The sequence below is a fragment of the Lissotriton vulgaris genome, chromosome 2_1, assembly GCF_964263255.1.
Source record: "Lissotriton vulgaris chromosome 2_1, aLisVul1.2, whole genome shotgun sequence".
NCBI classification, from domain to species: Eukaryota; Metazoa; Chordata; class Amphibia; order Caudata; family Salamandridae; genus Lissotriton; species Lissotriton vulgaris.
This window is the reverse complement of record NC_141687.1, coordinates 2071283107-2071303826: the sequence shown is the minus strand read 5'-3', so window position 1 is coordinate 2071303826 and position 20720 is coordinate 2071283107. Positions and strand designations below refer to the sequence as shown.

Here is a 20720-nt window from a genome sequence, read left to right as displayed (position 1 = left end):
GTTTTCCATACCTGGGCGGAACCATCCAAAGTAACATCAGATAGAGAGAAAGAGCAATATAAAAAAAGGGTAAAACAAAATCAGCATCACAGATATGACAAGCAACTGGAAGGAGGCCAAGTGCTACTGACTTCAGGCAAGTTTCCGCAGTAAGCAACAGTCAAATCTATGTGCACGTGAAAGAAAGTCGTGACCAGTTTAACTTCTGCATGTGTGTGCATGCGTATATATTTCGACCCTCCATACTTGGGTAAAGCCGCCGCCTTCCAAAACAGCAGGTGTGTCGTCGTCAATGAACCACCAAAGTCAGGTCCTGCAAATCCCTCGCACTGCATGCACCGCAAGGATTGAGGACACTCTGTACTGGCCACAAATATTTCATTGGGTCAGCTGTTCAAACAGCTGACCCAATAAAATATTTGTGGCCAGTACAGAGTGTCCTCAATCCTTGCGGTGTGCATGCAGTGCAAGGGATTCGAGATATATATATATATATATATACACACACATATACATATATACACACACACATTTTTGCTTCCGCCTTCCTCAGGTAGTACAAAATTGTTTGTAGGTGACTCCTGGACAATCCCTATGGGGTTAAAAACCCCAGGGTCAAAACGAACCACTTTTTTAGTAGATCCGGTTTGCCTTACTACAAACAGGCACAAAATGCCATGTGTCAGGCTATTTTCAAGATGGTTAAAGTCTTCTGCTACACAGCTGAGAGCTGTGGAAATTTGCGGATAATTGCATAATCATTCAGTCACTGTAGATTTAATCAAAGGGAGTATTTGTGGCCTTTAAATTCATCTTAGTCCTAATGATCCAGGTGCTCATAATGTGTGCCCTCTTCACACACAGCTAGAAAACATGACTAAAGGCCTACAATATGTAACCTGACTGCTGAAGGCCAAAGCCTCAGTGCAATCTGTAAAAAATAACCTTTCGGACAGGTAAAACCTCCTTTTTAAATATTAGCAAGTCACCCCTATATAGGTCTTGTAGTCCACAACGCAGGGTTCATGGCATTTAAAAGTGGGATAGGTAGAAAAAATAACATTGTCATGTGAATGGGATAATCAAGAAAAATATTTAAGCAATTTAATAGTCAGTAAAAATCCATTTTTTTAATAATTATTAAGGAAAAGTAACTTTTAATAAGGTACCTTTTGCCTGCCGGAAGTTCCTGAATGCTAATTTTCATATACAGCTCCCAGCCTGTGTTCAGCCTTGGAAAAGGTGTGAAACTGGGACAGAGATGACTCAATCTATGCAGTCTTTCCCAGCAGGAACTGATTTCCTATATATGTGGGTGTGTGGGTGTTTTCCCCTGGTCCAGGCGGCCACAAAGACTCTTTCAAGCTTATGATGGTGTGGTACAGGAGTTAGTGACCACCTTGAGCTATCTCTCCAGCTGGGAGAAAAATCGCTGGCTACATTTAAGGGAGATAAAAGAAGATGTTTTTCAGCAACACCAAAAATAACTCCTTAGGAAAGGGATTTGCTTATAACCAAATGTGACTGGTCTGACTGTAGGAGACAATTTTTAACTACTCTTAACTATTACCCAACCATAACAAATTAACTAAGCTGATCAGACAGTCTGAAATACTATGTGGCTTTCCTAGATAGGTGTTTTGATCTGGGAAGGCAATGGAAGTCCAGTCTTCTAGAGGCGTTCTATGGCTCATCTGGAGGGCTGCAGGAATCTTGTCCCAAAAAACATTTTCTTAAATGTATGGACAGCTGTAGAGCAGTGGCGGGCCTCTCTCTCTATTCCTTTTCCAGCGCCGGAGGTCACGCCTCTAAGGGCATGTCAGATTGCCAAGGACAGGCAGTAGTCCCAGTGCCAAAAAGCATGGACTACCTTAGTTGCTCCAATGTCCTCTGCTCTGAATGCATATTACGCAGGACAAATTGTTTGGTTCAGGATCCCTAAAAGAGACGTTCCTTCTTCTGGTACCATAAGTTACAAACAGTTGCCAATCAATTTTCACGTGGTTTTACAGATCTCCTAGTTTTCCACGTTTCTACAGACTTATTTCTTTACAGTATTATATCAATACTAACCGCACACAGGTCTTGAAAATCCCATCATTTAGTTGCAAGATACTTACTTATTGTGCAAACCTGCATGAGGCTAAATGTGTTTTGTTTGCTAATGATACTTTAAACAAAAAGATTACTCTAATATCTTGGTGCTGGAGATCGATTATTAAAGCAATCTACTAATATGCTGCTGCCATTGTTTTCATGTATTCTCGTCTAGACAAAATGCGATCTAGTTGACTGTTGTTATCTAAGCAGAGCTCTACAAATAGAGCCTACAATTCAATTGAACCACAAGGAAGAACTTAGAATTGGAAATATCTTCACATTTTTTATTTCATATCTGTAATCAATAAGTATAAAAAAATGTTTTAATTATCTAAATTCGTGAAAAACCTCTACCAACACAGCAATGCAGACAAATGCGACAATAGCGATTCAAGCTCCACTCAACCATAACAATAAACTCAAACACAGGCAATATAAAACATATCATACAAAAAGCCATAACAGGACACCCTTCTCATCACTACTGAATGTGGCCACAAGAAATTACTGTCATGGTGTGAGAAAATGGGGTTCTGCTGCTGTACACAACCTGCCTTGCAGTCAGCAACCTCTGAAGCCCAGGGAGGACTTCAGCCTTCGAAAAAGACACATAATTGATGGACGGAATGAAGAACAAATCAAAGCATTCACCCCAAGTCAAGAGATATAGGTTAAATCCATCACTCTTTTGCTCACCAAGCCACCCCAGTTTAGACCTGGCCATAAGCAAATCAGTCTTGACCCTGTGCCTCATGGGAACAGTCCAGCCCGAACTGCCAAGCCATGTCCTCTCTGGACTGGAAACAAGCATCCTAGGACCGGCTTCAGGGTTTCACCCCATATCAGCCATGATATCTTGAATCCAGTGGCACAGTATGCCCGGGACACACGTCTGGGCATACCCTGCGCACTTAGGGCTAGAAAGCAAAAGTTACACAATTGATGGACGGAATGCAGAACAAATCAAAACCTTCACCACCAGTCAAGAGATATAGGTTAAATCCACCATTCTTTTGCTCACCATGGCACTCCAGTTTAGACCTGGCCATATGCAAATCAGTCTTGACCCAGTGTGCATGGGAACAGTCTAACCTGTACAGCAAAGCAAGGTCCTTCCTGGACCGCAAATAAAGCATCCTAGGAGCTGTTTCAGGGTTTCACCCCTCATCAGCCAGGATAGCTTGAAAAAGACTCCAATCTCATGTGGAGAGCAGACATGTAAAGAAGAAAATGGCTCCAAGTGCTCCGGATCCAGCTGGAACTGCAATCCCGGACCACTCTGCACCAGACACCTACGGCTCGAGTCTTAGTCTTAGTGGCTCATCTGTGCAGCTAAGTCTCCCCAGTGACCCGACCTTGTGTCCAGCGTTGCCTGACCTCTACTGATCTCCAGGGCAGTGCCTGCAATGTGAATCCAGAGCCCCCCCTTACCGCGACCAGTTCCGATAAGAAGACCCTGACGTTTGAAAGACACCCATGCACCCAAAGCCCCTTATCTCTGCTGTTGTTGGTCTCCCTCATGCAAATTCCGGTGTAACGCCAGAAGCCTGTTAGCCAAAAGCAGAATCTCAATTGAACAGCAGTGGGCGCCTGACATTGAATTAACACCCTGCACCTGACTACCCCTGTGCCGCTGGTGGTGTATGTTTAGTGCTGCTTTGCGCCCCCCCCCCATGCTGCCCCTAACCCCAAGAGCTTGGCCCTAGCAACCATTCCACTTACTTACAAACAGTGTGGCTCCAGGCACTCCGGTCTCCTTTGAAACGCATTGGGCCGAACTTCAATTTTGGACCTCTGCACCTGGCCGCCCCTGTGTCAGTGCAGTCTTGGTACTCACCAGACCCTTGCACTTTGCTGACCTTTGGTTCCAAAGACTGGAATTTTAAGTGTGTTACTTACCTGTTTAACCCCAATATTGTTTTACCTATAGGATAACACCGAAAATATAGTGTCCATTTTAATAAGTGAAAAGTATTTACATTTTAAAACAGAATTACCTCATTGTGAAGATTTTGGTCTTAAAACAACAACAAAGTATATTTTTCGAAAATTGATGTGGATCTCCTTATTGAGTCATGTGTCCATTATTGGTCAGTGCTGTGCAATAAATGTCTTACACTCCTCTGTGTTAGGCCCAAGGCTGCTTGCCCACTCTCCCACTAATAGAGCACTTTGGGTTTTACATTGAGCCCTGAACACTTTTGGGAAACCCCTGGACTCTGTGCACGGTATAACCATCCAGTGGCCATACACAGAGCCAGCTTCTAATACATAGTATTATTTCGGAGTGTCAATGTGCCACATCAATACATTCATAATTCACTATGGCAACACTCTGTATTATTAATATATTGTGTGCTTTTTATACATTCAAAGTGAACAGAATATATATTTCAATCTTTTTTTAGTGTTAAGTTGGCTATAGCGCTGGTGCCTCAGCGCGTTTCGGTGAAGGGGATCAACCCACCTTTTTTATGGCACAGACTATGGATTCAAGGAAGTAAAAACAGCTGGGGAGGGAGGAGAACATGAAGGCAGATAAACCATAACTATCTGCAATTCAGAGAACGAACTGCACCAATAAAAGGAGACTAATCCTAGATTCTCAGGTGTCTTGTCCCAGGAGAGGCTCACCTAAGGTATTATATGGGGAGTGATGATTTAAGGGTCCGTCCTCCTGTTTCTTGTGAAGTTAATAGAAGATATTGACATATCAAACTCCTACCTCACAGAATCATAGGTCCCAAGGGGTGACTTATAGGTTTGAGACACATCTGCAGTGGGTGCGTTCATCAGACCGTATCTTCGGCCATTTGCTCTACATTCGAAGGACTGCTGCTAACAAATGCTTCAACTTTGAAACTTGTATACCTCCCCCTTGGGACCTATGAGCCATGTCATAGGGGTATGACACTCTAAATGTATAAAAAGCCCACAATATATTGAACAATACAAATTGTTGGCATAGTGAGGTATGAATGTATTTAAGTGGCACACTGACACTAAGAAATAATACTATGACAGTAATTTCGTGTGGCGGAATTCAGTAGTAAATAGAGGGTGTCCTGTCATTGCTCAATATATTTGGTGTTTTATATATTGCCTGTGTTTTAGTATATTCTAATGGTACGAGTGGTATGTCTGGAGCTTGAAAGGCTATTGTGGCATGTGTCTGCATGACAGGGTTGGTTGGAGCTTTTCATAAATGTTTTTTACTTATTTATTATGCATGCAAAGAAAAATTTGAAATAAAGTATATTGAAATATTTCCAATTAATACGTTCTTCCTTGTGGTTAAACTGAATTGTAGATTCAATTTGTAGAGCTCTGTTTGGAGGCGGGGGTCTTCTCTCTAGTTGTGCTTTATTTCCTTGTTCCGCTCCAATATCTAGTTTGCTCTGTGGAACCCTTTTATTTATCGTTATTTTTATATCTCGCACATGGACTACAGTGTACATTCAAGAATAAAAGACTAATTTCAGAGTAGTGATGATGTACTATGCCATCTGACAAGCACCACAGCCCTGCCAGCCATAACTGGTATTGATATGGTAGCGTACTGGCAATGACCAGGTACTGAAAAAATTGAAAAAAAACATGTACAAAGAGCTTCAAATGAGCACAATACCTTAATCATTTCTGTACGCTGAGACTCTGGATCTCGACCAGCCATTGGCAAGATTCTAATCTTCTGCGTCTTAGAGCATCGATCTGCAAGAGACAGTGTCATCTTCCTGTGTGTGGCGCTGTCAGTAGAGTGAGGTCTGGGAAAGAAAAGAAAAGAGTTTTCTTTAGAAGATAATACAGTGCAGCACAATATTTCATGGTGATTACCATGATAAAACATGTGTGAAAGACCAGCAATACACAAATAAGTACTTGCTTTAGCCCTAAAGAAGTAAGGCACTTAAAAATGACGTTTCTACTTCCCCTTTACACAACTTTTGCTGGACATATTTATGCCTTATTAGAGCCACCTGGTTAAGCGTAGTACAAATGACTACGTGTGGTGAGCTGAAAAACTGGGCATACCCTTCCTACGAACGAGGCAGAGAAGGAAAGATGTCAATACATTAGTGGAAACAAGTTTGGGCCACCTAGCTCCAGGAAGATTATTAAGCGGATGTAAGGAAAATGAAGCAGAATGAGTTTGTTAGCGGATAGAGCTAATGAAAGGAAATTGGTGCCAAGATATGCTCAAGCAGGTGTACTAAAGTCCCTGAACAGTTTATTGCTGTAGGCCATTGCTCGCTCCAGTGTTACAGCAATCCTAAGAACAGAGGTGTTGGGTAGGAAAGACAATTTGACAGGGAATTTGAAACAGAAAACATGACGATGAAAAAGAGGGAGGAGGAGGCATTGTGGAAAACAGGGAGCAGGTTGTGATTTTATATGATGTACCCATTTTCCTGATCGGTGTCAGGCCTTCATCTCCTTCAGTCTTATTCATACCAAACATCAAATGACTGATGAAGCAGTAACGACAAAAGGAAGGAGAAGAAAGAATAGGAGAAAGAAATAAGAGCCAAAAATGGAAACATTAAAAACAATCGTGAAGCATGATGGATATCAAGGTTGCTGTAGAAAATAGGTTGCTGTGAGTGAAAGGAAAGAATGGCTATTTAATGTGGTGGTGGAAAAGACAAGATAAAGGGTGGGTGAAAGAGGACATTAATGGCAGTTTCTAGCTTGGCTAGACAAGCCACAAATTGATTCACGGGCATCAGTAAAGGAGAAGAATGTATTAAAATCTAGTAGAATGCTGGGAAAGAGAGAAAGTGGTCTAGGGCAATAGTGCTGGATTGATTATTCTTCAAACTACATCGGATAACACTCCTACACAGGGAAATGTGCAAGGGTTGCAAATGCCACCTCAGACTCAAAAGGCAGGAGCTTAAAACCAGAATTGGCTGTGATACAGATTTAAATATCTCACAGCTTAAACTAATGATGTAATAACTCTTGGTTCCAAAAGATAAACATGCCTCACAAATCCTTTGACAACTAACTTGTTTTTTTAATCTATTTCTGTTTTTGAAAGAGGTGCTGCCCTAGAGCTTTATCCTTTCCATGGTCTATAGACCTCTCCATACTTTTTACCATATAGCGTTAGGTTTATTGAATCATTTTTGATGCTGAGGGTGTCTATCATGTTCCTACATCATCATGACACCAGACGAGGGAATAATTATGGGACATATTTCGTTCTAATGTCAAAGAGCATGGAAGACTGCATTATACAAATGGTTAATATGCTCCTCAACAACAATCCAATTTGTAGGAGCAGACCATGTCCCCTTTAACAGGTTGATAACTCTACAAACTTCCGGTAAGAACAAGTTCACAGGCATCTTATGGCATGTCCGATTTTAAATGCCTTCAAAATTACATGACCAAGGCAGTGAGGTTGAGAATTACCTAAACGAATAGCAGCAAGTAAAACTTATTCATGAAATTTGGTACCAATAAAAAAATGTAAACTGCAACATTTAATACTTACCTGAAAGTTAATTTAGTCTTAAACACGGCTTGGCCCTGGAGACCAGTTCCCTGTCTTATAAACAGATGGTTGTGGTCCCCCTGGAGCGGTGCTTTGTAAACATCAAAGACTTCATTACCCAAATGTAATGACATGCTATGGAAAGAAAGAAAAAAATAATCAGCGGGCAATATTCTACACCTATTGGTATGTTACCATTCTTGACATTTCCATGACCTACAAGACTTAAGAATAGATAAAGATCACTAATGTTACTCCAAAGCTTGGCTGTTAAATATATATTTTAATTGCTGAAGTTGTTGTAGTCACTGGTGTTATTATTCCTTACCAGATCCTTTTTAACACTATCTTTCAGTAGGATAATTGGTCTGCAGCGCAGTATCACAGTGTCATGAGTTTTACCGGCCTGTGCACTCATGGACAACTCAGCATTAAGTACTAGTTCTACAGTAGTCGTTGTCTGCCTCGGATCCCTTGACGTTAAAAGTGAATAAGCCCTTAAGGCATGGCTCAGTGGAGGAGATGTAGGGTGAAGCAGCGCTTGGCACAAATGTCAGTGTTGCAATAACACGTGAACATCCAATCGGAGTGGGAAGTAAAGAAATCCCCCTAATATTCTCAACCGCTTCTGTATTCAACTGACATTAAAACATGAATGCTTCTTCGTTACCTATGTGAAGTTTGTTTAGGCATGTCTGAAAAAAACTACTGAATGTACTTAAAAGTTGTAAATTAAAACTTAAAGCATAAATAAATATTTAGAGTGCACGAATAATAGAAAGTGAACAATGAAACGTTATTGCAACATAATAGATTAGTAAACCTAGGCAACTCCCTAAAATCATGACACACAGATGTGCTAGAGCATCACAAGTGAAGATGGCAGCCTTCAAGGGAGTACCCCATGCTTGAGCGGCAGGATGAGAAAATCCTGCCTTATTCTTCTACTGAAATTTTCTTCTAAACAGAGCTACAAGGTTTTAAGAGGCTTGACAGTCTGGGGCCTACGTGAGGTCACAGCAAAAGAGCTGGCTCCATTGGTGCCCTGGACAGTATTGTGGTGGACAACGGCGACTAAACCTACTGGAGATTAATGAGTCTGACTGTCAGCAGAAGGAACAGCACTGATGTAGTCTGGCTCTTAGACAGAGGATATCATGAAGCGGTAGGACTCTAGAGCCATCAGCAGGTCTGGAGGGCACAATGGGAGTGCTGTCAGGGGTGCCCGGTTGGTCCTGAGAGCACTAACTTGTGCACGGGCCAGCTGGTAGAAACCTTTCCCTTGAAGGTGTAGTACGCAAGCTAGATCATTCATAAACTGTGGAATATCTATTATATATTCATTCCTCTGAACGCGGACAGAGGTGAATTATTAACTGCACACAATACTAAGATTAAGGCAACTGTCTGTATTTTATTTGGCAGGCTGTGGTGAGCTGGCTCTATATATGGTGCACCAAAATGAGGTACATTGTGTAAAGAGTCCAGGAAACCCTTAGTGGTTTATAGAGGCAAAAATGATGACACTAAATGTTCTCTTTTGTGGTAGTGAGGGAAAACAGTTGTAGGCTTATTAAAGGGGAGTGCTAAGCATTTGTGGTACTCACGGAGGCAATAAAAGAGATCACTCTCAAGAATAAATCCAAAACAAATTTTTAAAAATGACTCGTTTTTAAATACATTTTGATACCAAGAACTTTGTTCTCAAGTAAGTACTTTTTTACAGTGCCCAGGGCACTGTTGCTATGAAAGGCCTCTAAGGGCTGTAGCACTTATTGTGCCACCCTTAGAGGCCCTGTACCTTTACACTAACACACTGCCTTTGCAAGCTGTGGGCCTTGGAGCAGAACACAGCGAAGAGTCGGTATGACACACATCCCTGTTTGCCATGCCTACAACCCACTGCCCTGGCATAGATCAGGCACTCTAGCTGGGTGCCCTAAACCAGTGGTGAGGGTATAGATGCATGAGCCTTGCACCCCTACAGTGTCTAAGTCCATTCTTAGACATTGTAAGTGCAGTGCTGCCTAAGAGTATATGGTGCTGGGAGTCTGTCATTACGAACTCTACAGCACCATAATGGCCACACTGAAAACTGAGGAGTTTGATATAAAAATTTTCAGCATATTAAACCCACACTGAAGCCAGTGTGGGATTTAATGAAAAATGCACACAGAGGGCATCTTAGGGATGCCCCCTGAAAAACGACCTACCACTAGAGTCTAGGCTGAGAGGATGCTTTCAGTTGCCTGCTGCTCTCAGAGGCTTGAAACAATGCACATCCTGGGACGAAGTGCCAAACCTCCTCCCCCAGGATGAGCAGGGTCCACGAAGGGGAAGCTTCAAATGCTTGTTGCCTTTGTGAGCTTCCCCAGGCCACTTGCTGCTTTCAACAACTGGCCCCCACTGGTTCTGACCCCCACTTTGGGCAGGAGAATCAGAGGGAAAAATAAGTGAGGAAGAGAAGTGTGCCCACCTCTGCCAACTCCACCCCTCAGGAGGGGGAGGCGAGGTGAAGCACCACTCTCAGTCCCCGTCATCGTGACAATGGGGAGATCCAGCCAACCAGGGAAAGACTTATGCCCCCTCCCACTGGAGGGTGGCATAATAGGGGGTGTACCCACCCCAGGGAAGGGTCCCATTGGTCCCAACCATTTACTTACCTGTAACACCCCTAAATCTAGTATATAGGTGCATCTTTGAACCTTGCTTTCTCAGACAAGAAACCAGAAGAAGGACCGAACAGCCATGCCGAAGCTAACAAGAGGATGACGTCCACTGACTTGGCCCCACCCCTACCAGCCTGTCGCCACCTCGAACTTGCTCCAGCTGAATCCTTTTGTGTCCTGGAGCTAGCAAAATCCATCCCAAAGACTCTGTCTCCTGTGAACACCGGACTTGTTCATCAACAGACTCCAGCTCCACAAGGATCCGCAGGTCTGCACCACTCTGCACCTGGCGCCCACGGCCCAAGTTTGAGTGGCCCAACACCAACAGGAGGTCTCCTCGGCAATCCCCACCCAAGATCCGGTGACCCCTGACCTGTCTCAAGCCTCTAGCCAATGCCTGCAGCCTCGAACTGGAAGGTACCCCCAACCGCGACCAGGAGTTGGTAAGAAGATCCGACCCTAAAAGACACCCTTAAACCAGACGTCCCATGGCCTTGGGTGGCCCAACCGACTGTGCCTAATCAACCCCCTACATCCCAACTTATCTCTCCAGGTGGTGGTTGCACCCAGAAGACCTTCGTCCCCGAGCCTGCAGTGTGTTTGCAAACCGAAGACTTCCCATTGAAAGCTGCAGGAAACCAGATGACAAAACAGCACTCTGCAACAGGCCGCCCCAGTGCCGCTGAGGGTGCACCTTTTGTGATAGCTTGAACCCCCATTTGCCCTGAGCTGAAGTCCAAGAGTTTTGCTCCCACAACTCAGTGGCCTGCTCGTCAGCACCCACCAACCAGAGGCCCCCATCCCCCGTTGGATAACATTATGCCTCAGCACTCTGCACCCGTCCACCCTAGTGCCGCTGAAGGTGTAACAAGTGTGCATCCTTGACCCTGGGGGACCAGAGTCTAACCCCAGAACACCAACTCCCACAACAAAGTACTTACCTGTTAACCCATGTGGACCAAAGTTACAGTGTAGTGTGTGGCCGAGGGCCGCACCGGTGGGGGCAGGGGCAGTGGGGGAGGGTGCGGGTCTATAGCAAAAAAAAAAAAATGTGACCAAGAGGTTGAACACAGGTACCTGCAGCGGACTTCGTTCACTGAGCCACCAGACCCAGCATACACACATCTTTCTCTCTTTCTCAATCTCTCTCTCTCTGTGTCTCCCTACCTCCCTCCCTCTCCCACCCTCTCACTGTCTCCCTCTCTTTGTCTCCCACCCTCTCTCTATCTCTCTCTCTCTCTCTCTCTCTCTCTCTCTCTCTCTCTCTCTCTCTCTCCCTCCCGGTCTCCCTCTGTCTCACTCACTCTCTCCCTCCCTCTGTCTCACTCTCTCCAGCTCTCCCTCTGTCTCTCTCTCTCTCCCTCCCTCCCTCCCCAGCTCTCCAGCTCTCCCTCTCCAGCTCCAGCTCTCCCTCTCCAGCTCTCCCTCTCTAGCTCTCCCTCCCCAGCTCTCTCCCTCCAGCTCTCTCCCTCCAGCTCTCAGTCCCTCTGTCTCCCTCTCTCTCCATCCCTCTCGCTCCCTCTGTCTACCTCCCTCCCTCTGTCTCTCCCTCCGTCTCTCCCTCTAGCTCTCCCCGACTCCCTCCCTCCCCGTCTCCCTCTCTCCCCGTCTTAGTCTCACTCCCTCTCTCTCACTCCCTCCCTCCCTCTCTCCCCCCCTCCCTTTGTCTCCATTTCTCTCCCTCCCTCAGTCTCTCCCGGACTCCCTCCCTCAGTCTCCCCCGGACTCCCTCCCTCAGTCTCCCCCGGACTCCCTCCCTCAGTCTCCCTCCCTCAGTCTCCCTCTCTCTTTCTCTCTCTCTCTCCCTCTGTCTCTCTCTCTCCCTCTCTCTCTCTCTCCCTCTGTCTCTGTCTCTCTCTCCCCCTCTGTCTCTGTCTCTCTCTCCCTCTGTCTCTCTTTCTGTCTCTCTCTCTTCCTCCCTCCTTCTCCCTCCGTCTCCCTCAGTCTCCCTCTCTCTCTCCCTCCTTCTCCCTCCCTCCGTCTTCCTCCCTCCCTCCCTCCGTCTTCCTCCCTCAGTCTACCTCCCTCAGTCTTCCTCCCTCAGTCTTCCTCCCTCCCTCCCTCAGTCTTCCTCCCTCCCTCCATCTTCACCCTCCGTGTTCCTCCCTCCGTCTTCCTCCCTACCTCCGTCTCCCTCCGTCCGTCCGTCCGTCTCCCTCCGTCCGTCCGTCCGTCCGTCTCCCTCCGTCCGTCCGTCTCCGTCCGTCTCCCTCCGTCCGTCTCCGTCCGTCTCCCTCCGTCCGTCTCCCTCCGTCCGTCTCCGTCCGTCCATCTCCGTCCGTCCATCTCCGTCCGTCCGTCCGTATCCCTCCGTCCGTCTCCCTCTGTCCGTCTCCCTCTGTCCGTCTCCCTCTGTCAGTCTCCTTCTGTCCATCTCCCTCTGTCCGTCCGTCTCCCTCCCTCCGTCCGTCCGTCCGTCCGTCGGTCGGTTCCGTCCGTCCGTCCGTCTGTCTGTCCGTCCGTCTGTCTGTCGGTCGGTCCGTCCCCCTCCCTCCCTCAGTCTCCATCCGTCCGTCCCCCTCCCTCCCTCAGTCTCCATCCGTCCGTCCCCCTCCCTCCCTCAGTCTCCATCCGTCCGTCCCCCTCCCTCCCTCCCTCCCTCCCTCAGTCTCCCTCCCTCAGTCTCCATCCGTCCGTCCCCCTCCCTCAGTCTCCATCCGTCCGTCTCCCTCCCTCCGTCCGTCCGTCCCTCCGTCTCCGTCCCTCCGTCTCCCTCCCTCCGTCTCCCTCCCTCCCTAACTCCGTCTCCCTCCCTCCCTAACTCCGTCTCCCTCCCTCCCTAACTCCCTCTGTCTCCCTCCCTTCGTCTCCCTCCCTCCGTCCGTCCATCTCCCTCCGTCCATCTCCCTCCCTCCCTCCCTCGGTCCGTCTCCCTCCCTCCCTCCGTCCGTCTCCCTCGGTCCGTCTCCCTCCGTCCATCCGTCCGTTTCCCTCCGTCCGTCTCCCTCCCTCCGTCCGTCCGTCCGTCCGTCCGTCTCCCTCCCTTCCTCCCTTCCTCCCTCCCTCCCTCCCTCCCTCCCTCCGTCCGTCTCCATCCGTCCGTCCGTCTCCATCCTTCCGTCCGTCTCTGTCCGTCCGCCTCCCTCTGTCCCGTATCCCTCCCTCCCTGTCTCCCTCTCTCCCTCTGTCTCCCTCCCTCCCTGTCTCCCTCCCTCCCTGTCTCCCTCCCTCCCTGTCTCCCTCCCTCCCTGTCTCCCTCCCTCCCTGTCTCCCTCCCTCCCTGTCTCCCTCTCTCCCTCTGTCTCCCTCTCTCCCTCTGTCTCCCTCTCTCCCTCTGTCTCCCTCCCTCCGTCTCCCTCCCTCCGTCTCCCTCCCTCTCTCCCTCTGTCTCCCTCTCTCCCTCTGTCTCCCGCTCTCCCCCTCTGTCTCCCGCTCTCCCTCTGTCTCCCGCTCTCCCTCTGTCTCCCGCTCTCCCTCTGTCTCCCGCTCTCCCTCTGTCTCCCGCTCTCCCTCTGTCTTCCCTCTGTCTCCCTACCCCTGTCTCTCCCTCTATCTCCATACCCCTGTCTCTCCCTCCATCACCCTACCCCTGTCTCCCTACTCCCGTCTCCCTACCCCTATCGCCCTCCGTCCCTTCCTCCCTCCCTCCGTCTCCGTCTCCCCTCCCCCTCCCTCCCCCGTCTTCCTCCCTCCGTCTTCCTCCCTCCGTCTTCCTTCCTCCGTCTTCCTTCCTCCCTTCGTCTTCCTTCCTCCCTTCGTCTTCCTCCCGCCGTCTTCCTGTCTCCCTCCCTCCCTCCCTCTTCCTCCCTCCGTCCTCCTGTCTCCCTCCCTCCCTCTGTCTTCCTCCCTCCCTCTTCCTCCCTCCGTCTTCCTGTCTTCCTCCCTCCGTCTTCCTGTCTCCCTCCCTCCGTCTTCCTCCCTCAGTCTTCCTCCCTCCGTCTTCCTGTCTCCCTCCCTCCCTCACATCCATCTTCTTCCCTCCGTCTTTCTGTCTCCCTGCCTCCCTCCGTCTTCCTCCCTCCGTCTTCCTGTCTCCCTCCTCCGTCTTTCTCCCTCCCTCCGTCTTCCTCCCTCCCTCCGTCCCCGTCTTCCTCCCTCCCTCCGTCTCCATCTGTCTCCCCTCCCTCCGTCTCCCTCCCTCCCTTCGTCTCCCTCCCTCCGTTCGTCTCCCTCCCTCCGTTCGTCTCCTTCCCTCCGTCCGTCTCCTTCCCTCCGTCCGTCTCCTTCCCCTCCGTCCGTCTCCCTCCCTCCGTCTCCCTCCGTCTCCCTCCCTCTGTCTCCCTCCCTCTGTCTCCCTCCCTCCGTCTCCCTCACCTCTGTCTCCCTCCCCTCCGTCCGTCCATCCATCTCCCTCCGTCCGTCCATCTCCCTCCGTCCGTCCGTCCGTCCGTCTCCCTCGGTCCGTCTCCCTCCGTCCATCCGCCCGTTTTCCCTCCGTCCGTCCGTCTCCCTCCCTCCGTCCGTCTCCCCTCCCTCCCTCCGTCCCGTCGTCCGTCTCCCTCCCTTCCTCCCTCCCTCCGTCCGTCCGTCTCCATCCGTCCGTCCCATCTCCCCTCCGTCCGTCCATCTCCCTCCCTCCCTCCGTCCGTCTCCCTCTCTGTCTCCCCTCCGTCTCCCTCCCTCCCTCTGTCTCCCTCTCTCCCTCTGTCTCCCTCTCTCCCTCTGTCTCCCTCTCTCCCTCTGTCTCCCTCTCTCCCTCTGTCTCCCGCTCTCCCCTCTGTCTCCCGCTCTCCCTCTGTCTCCCGCTCTCCCTCTGTCTCCCGCTCTCCCTCTGTCTCCCGCTCTCCCTCTGTCTCCCGCTCTCCCTCTGTCTCCCGCTCTCCCTCTGTCTCCCGCTCTCCCTCTGTCTTCCCTCTGTCTCCCTACCCCGGTCTCTCCCTCTATCTCCATACCCCTGTCTCTCCCTCCATCACCCTACCCTGTCTCCCTACTCCCGTCTCCCTACCCCTATCGCCCTCCGTCCCTTCCTCCCTCCGTCCCTTCCTCCCTCCGTCTCCGTCTCCCTCCCCCTCCCTCCCTCCGTCCTTCCTCCCTCCGTCTTCCTCCCTCCGTCTTCCTTCCTCCCTCCGTCTTCCTCCCTCCGTCTTCCTCCCTCCGTCTTCCTGTCTCCATCCCTCCCTCCCTCCCTCTTCCTCCCTCCGTCCTCCTGTCTCCCTCCCTCCCTCTGTCTTCCTCCCTCCCTCTTCCTCCCTCCGTCTTCCTGTCTTCCTCCCTCCGTCTTCCTGTCTCCCTCCCTCCGTCTTCCTCCCTCAGTCTTCCTCCCTCCGTCTTCCTGTCTCCCTCCCTCCCTCCATCCATCTTCTTCCCTCCGTCTTTCTGTCTCCCTGCCTCCCTCCGTCTTCCTCCCTCCGTCTTCCTGTCTCCCTCCTCCGTCTTCCTCCCTCCCTCCGTCCCCGTCTTCCTCCCTCCCTCCGTCTCCATCTGTCTCCCTCCCTCCGTCTCCCTTCCTCCGTTCGTCTCCCTCCCTCCGTTTGTCTCCTTCCCTTTGTCCGTCTCCTTCCCTCCGTCCGTCTCCTTCCCTCCGTCCGTCTCCCTCCCTCCGTCCGTCTCCCTCCCTCCGTCTCCCTCTGTCTCCCTCCCTCTGTCTCCCTCCCTCTGACTCCCCTCCCCTCTGTCTCCCTCCCTCTGTCTCCCTCCCTCTGTCTCCCTCCCTCTGTCTCCCTCCCTCTGTCTCCCTCCCTCTGTCTCCCCTCCCTCCGTCCGTCCGTCCGTCTCCCTCGGTCCGTCCGTCGTCCGTCGTCTCCCTCGGTCCGTCTCCCTCCGTCCATTCCGTCCGTTTCCCTCCGTCCGTCCGTCCGTCTCCCTCCCTCCGTCCGTCTCCCTCCCTCCCTCCGTCCGTCCGTCTCCCTCCCTCCCTCCGTCCGTCCGTCTCCCTCCCCTTCCTCCGTCCGTCCGTCCGTCTCCCTCCCTTCCTCCCTCCCTCCGTCCGTCTCCATCCGTCCGTCCATCTCCCTCCGTCCGTCCCGTCTCCCTCTCTGTCTCCCTCCGTCTCCCTCTCCGTCTCCGTCTCCCTCCCTGTCTCCCTCTGTCTCCCTCCCTCCGTCTCCCTCCCTCTGTCTCCCTCCCTGTCTCCCCCTGTCTCCCCCTGTCTCCCTCCCTCTGTCTCCCTCCCTCCGTCCGTCCATCTCCCTCCGTCCGTCTCCCTCCCTCCCTCCCTCCCTCCGTCCGTCTCCCTCGGTCCGTCTCCCTCCGTCCATCCGTCCGTTTCCCTCCGTCCGTCCGTTTCCCTCCGTCCGTCCGTCTCCCTCCCTCCGTCCGTCCGTCCGTCTCCCTCCCTCCGTCCGTCTCCCTCCGTCTCCCTCCCTCCGTCCGTCTCCCTCCCTCCGTCTCCCTTCCTTCCTCCCTCCCTCCGTCCGTCTCCATCCCTCCGTCCATCTCCCTCCGTCCGTCCGTCTCCCTCCGTCTCCCTCTCTGTCTCCCTCCGTCTCCCTCTCTGTCTCCCTCCCTGTCTCCCTCCCTGTCTCCCTGTCTCCCTCCCTGTCTCCCTCCCTCCGTCCGTCCATCTCCCTCCGTCCGTCTCCCTCCCTCCCTCCCTCCGTCCGTCTCCCTCGGTCCGTCTCCCTCCGTCCATCCGTCCGTCCCCCTCCGTCTGTCCGTCCGTCTCCCTCCCTCCGTCCGTCTCCCTCCCTCCGTCCGTCCGTCCATCCGTCCGTCTCCGTCCGTCCCCATCCGTCCGTCCATCTCCCTCCGTCCCTCAGTCTCCCTCTCTGTCTCCCTCCGTCTCCCTCCCTGTCTCCCTCCCTCCGTCTCCCTCCCTCCGTCTCCCTCCCTCCGTCTCCCTCCCTCCGTCTCCCTCCCTCCGTCTCCCTCCCTCCGTCTCCCTCCCTCCGTCTGTCTCCCTCCCTCCGTCTGTCTCCCTCTCTCCCTCTGTCTCCCTCTCTCCCTCTGTCTCCCTCTCTCCCTCTGTCTCCCTCTCTCCCTCTGTCTCCCTCCCTCCGTCTCCCTCCCTCCGTCTCCCTCCCTCCGTCTCCCTCCCTCCGTCTCCCTCCCTCCGTCTCCCTCTCTGTCTCCCTTCCTCCCTCCGTCTCCCTCTCTGTCTCCCTCACTCCTTCTGTCTCCCTCTCTCCCTCTCTCCCTCCCTCCGTCTCCCTCTCTCCGTCTCCCTCTCTCCCTCCGTCTCCCTCCCTCCGTCTCCCTCCCTCCGTCCGTCTCCCTCCGTCCGTCTCCCTCCGTCCGTCTCCCTCCGTCCGTCTCCCTCCGTCTCCCTCTCCGTCCGTCTCCCTCCGTCGTCTCCCTCCGTCTCCCTCTCTGTATCCCTCCCTCCGTCTCCCTCTCTGTCTCCCTCCCTCCGTCTCCCTCTCTGTCTCCCTCCCTCCGTCCGTCTCCCTCCGTCTCCCTCTCTGTCTCCCTCCCTCCGTCCGTCTCCCTCCGTCTCCCTCTCTGTCTCCCTCCCTCTGTCTGTCTCCCTCCGTCTCCCTCCGTCTCCCTCCGTCTCCCCCTGTCTCCCTCCCTGTCTCCCTCCCCCTGTCTCCCTCCCCCTGTCTCCCTCCCCCTGTCTCCCTCCCCCTGTCTCCCTCCCTCTGTCTCCCTCCCTCTGTCTCCCTCCCTCTGTCTCCCTCCCTCTGTCTCCCTCCCTCTGTCTCCCTCACTCTGTCTCCCTCACTCTGTCTCCCTCCCTCCCAGTCTCCCTCCCTCCCTGTCTCCCTCCCTCCCTGTCTCCCTCCCTCCCTGTCTCCCTCCCTCTCTCCCTCCCTGTCTCCCTCCCTCCCTGTCTCCCTCCCTCCGTCTCCCTCCGTCTCCCTCCGTCTCCCTCCGTCTCCCTCCGTCTCCCTCCGTCTCCCCCTGTCTCCCTCCCTGTCTCTCCCCCTGTCTCCCTCCCCCTGTCTCCCTCCCCCTGTCTCCCTCCCCCTGTCTCCCTCCCCCTGTCTCCCTCCCCCTGTCTCCCTCCCTCTGTCTCCCTCCCTCTGTCTCCCTCCCTCTGTCTCCCTCCCTCTGTCTCCCTCCCTCTGTCTCCCTCCCTGTCTCCCTCCCTCCCAGTCTCCCTCCCTCCCTGTCTCCCTCCCTCCCTGTCTCCCTCCCTCTCTCCCTCCCTGTCTCCCTCCCTCCCTGTCTCCCTCCCTCCCTGTCTCCCTCCCTCCCTGTCTCCCTCCCTCCCTGTCTCCCTTCCCTCCGTCTCCCTCCCTCCCTGTCTCCCTCCCTCCCTCCGTCTCCCTCTCTCATTGTCTCCCTCCCCCGTCTCCCTCTCTCCCTGTCTCCCTCCCTCCCTCGGTCTCCCTCCCTCCCTCCGTCTCCCTCTCTCCCTGTCTCCTTCCCTCCCTCCGTCTCCCTCTGTCTCCCTACCCCTGTCTCCCTACTCCCATCTCCCTACCCCTGTCACCCTCCGTCCCTTCCTCCCTCTTCTCCCTCCGTCTCCCTCCCTCCCTCAGTCTCCCTCTGTCCGTCTCTCTCCCTCCCTCAGTCTCTCTCCCTCCCTCAGTCTCTCTCCCTCCCTCAGTCTCTCTCCCTCCCTCAGTCTCTCTCTCCCTCCCTCCGTCTCCCTCCCTCTGTCTCCCTCCTCCGTCCGTCTCCCTCCGTCTCCCTCTCCGTCTGTCTGTCTGTCTCTGCCTCGGTCTGCCTCTATCTGTCTCTGTCTCTATCTCGGTCTGTCTCGGTCTCTCTCGGTCTCCCTCCCTCTCTCTCTCTCTCCCTCTGTCTCCCTTGGTCTCACTCACTGTCTGTCTCCCTCTCTTCCTCTGTCTCGCCCGACCTCTGTCTCGCCCGACCTCTGTCTCGCCCGACCTCTGTCTCGCCCGACCTCTGTCTCGCCCGACCTCTGTCTCCCCCGGACGGTCTCCCTCGGACTCCCTCTCTCAGTCTCCCTCCCTCTGAATCACTCTCTCTCCCTCTCCCAGTCTCCCCCTCTCTCAGTCTCCCCCTCTCTCAGTCTCCCCCTCTCTCAGTCTCCCCCTCTCTCAGTCTCCCCCTCTCTCAGTCTCTCCCTCTCAGTCTCTCCCTCTCAGTCTCTCCCTCTCAGTCTCTCCCTCTCAGTCTCTCCCTCTCAGTCTCTCCCTCTCTCAGTCTCCCCCTCTCTCAGTCTCCCCCTCTCTCAGTCTCCCTCCCTCTGAATCTCCCCCTCTCAGTCTCCCCCTCTCAGTCTCCCCCTCTCAGTCTCCCCCTCTCAGTCTCCCCCTCTCAGTCTCCCCCTCTCAGTCTCTCCCTCTCAGTCTCTCCCTCTCAGTCTCTCCCTCTCAGTCTCCCCCTCTCAGTCTCCCCCTCTCAGTCTCTCCATCTCAGTCTCTCCCTCTCAGTCTCTCCCTCTCAGTCTCTCCCTCTCAGTCTCTCCCTCTCAGTCTCTCCCTCTCAGTCTCTCCCTCTCAGTCTCTCCCTCTCAGTCTCTCCCTCTCAGTCTCTCCCTCTCAGTCTCCCCCTCTCTCAGTCTCCCCCTCTCTCAGTCTCCCTCCCTCTGAATCCCTCCCTCTGAATCCCTCCCTCTCAGTCTCCCCCTCTCAGTCTCCCCCTCTCAGTCTCTCCCTCTCAGTCTCCCCCTCTCAGTCTCTCCCTCTCAGTCTCTCCCCTCTCAGTCTCTCCCTCTCAGTCTCTCCCTCTCAGTCTCTCCCTCTCAGTCTCCCCCTCTCAGTCTCCCCCTCTCAGTCTCTCTCTCTCAGTCTCTCCCTCTCAGTCTCTCCCTCTCAGTCTCTCCCTCTCAGTCTCTCCCTCTCAGTCTCTCCCTCTCAGTCTCTCCCTCTCAGTCTCTCCCTCTCAGTCTCTCCCTCTCAGTCTCTCCCTCTCAGTCTCTCCCTCTCAGTCTCTCTCTCAGTCCTCTCCCTCTCAGTCTCTCCTCTCAGTCTCTCCCTCTCAGTCTCCCCCTCTGAATCCCTCTCTCTCAGTCTCCCTCCCTCTGAATCCCCTCCCTCTCAGTCTCCCCCCTCTCAGTCTCCCCCTCTCAGTCTCCCCCTCTCAGTCTCCCCCTCTCAGTCTCCCCCTCTCAGTCTCCCCCTCTCAGTCTCTCCCTCTCAGTCTCTCCCTCTCAGTCTCTCCCTCTCAGTCTCTCCCTCTCAGTCTCTCCCTCTCAGTCTCTCCCCTCTCAGTCTCCCCCTCTCAGTCTCCCCCCTCTCAGTCTCCCCCTCTCAGTCTCCCCCTCTCAGTCCTCTCCCTCTCAGTCTCTCCCTCTCAGTCTCTCCCTCTCAGTCTCTCCCTCTCAGTCTCTCCTCTCAGTCTCTCCCTCTCAGTCCTCCCCCTCTGAATCCCTCTCTCTCAGTCTCCCTCCCTCTGAATCCCTCCCTCTCAGTCTCCCCCTCTCAGTCTCCCCCCTCTCAGTCTCCCCCTCTCAGTCTCCCCCTCTCAGTCTCCCCCTCTCAGTCTCTCCCTCTCAGTCTCTCCCTCTCAGTCTCTCCCTCTCAGTCTCTCCCTCTCAGTCTCTCCCTCTCAGTCTCTCCCTCTCAGTCTCTCCCTCTCAGTCTCCCCCTCTCAGTCTCCCCCTCTCAGTCTCCCCCTCTCAGTCTCCCCCTCTCAGTCTCTCCCTCTCAGTCTCTCCCTCTCAGTCTCTCCCTCTCAGTCTCTCCCTCTCAGTCTCTCCCTCTCAGTCTCTCCCT

At 53.1% G+C, this 20720-nt stretch overlaps 1 protein-coding gene across 1 annotated transcript in view; it reads right to left on the bottom strand.

The window, feature by feature from the left end:
• The window catches only part of LEO1 (LEO1 component of Paf1/RNA polymerase II complex), a 233683-nt gene that overhangs the window by 79415 nt on the left and 133548 nt on the right, over positions 1-20720 (bottom strand). Inside the window, exons 8-9 of the mRNA XM_086958300.1 lie at positions 7601-7735; positions 5729-5864 (exon numbers count right to left, since the gene is read on the bottom strand). Of these exons, the coding sequence (XP_086814426.1) occupies positions 5729-5864; positions 7601-7735 (271 nt within the window). The remainder of the gene's footprint in view (positions 1-5728; positions 5865-7600; positions 7736-20720) is intronic.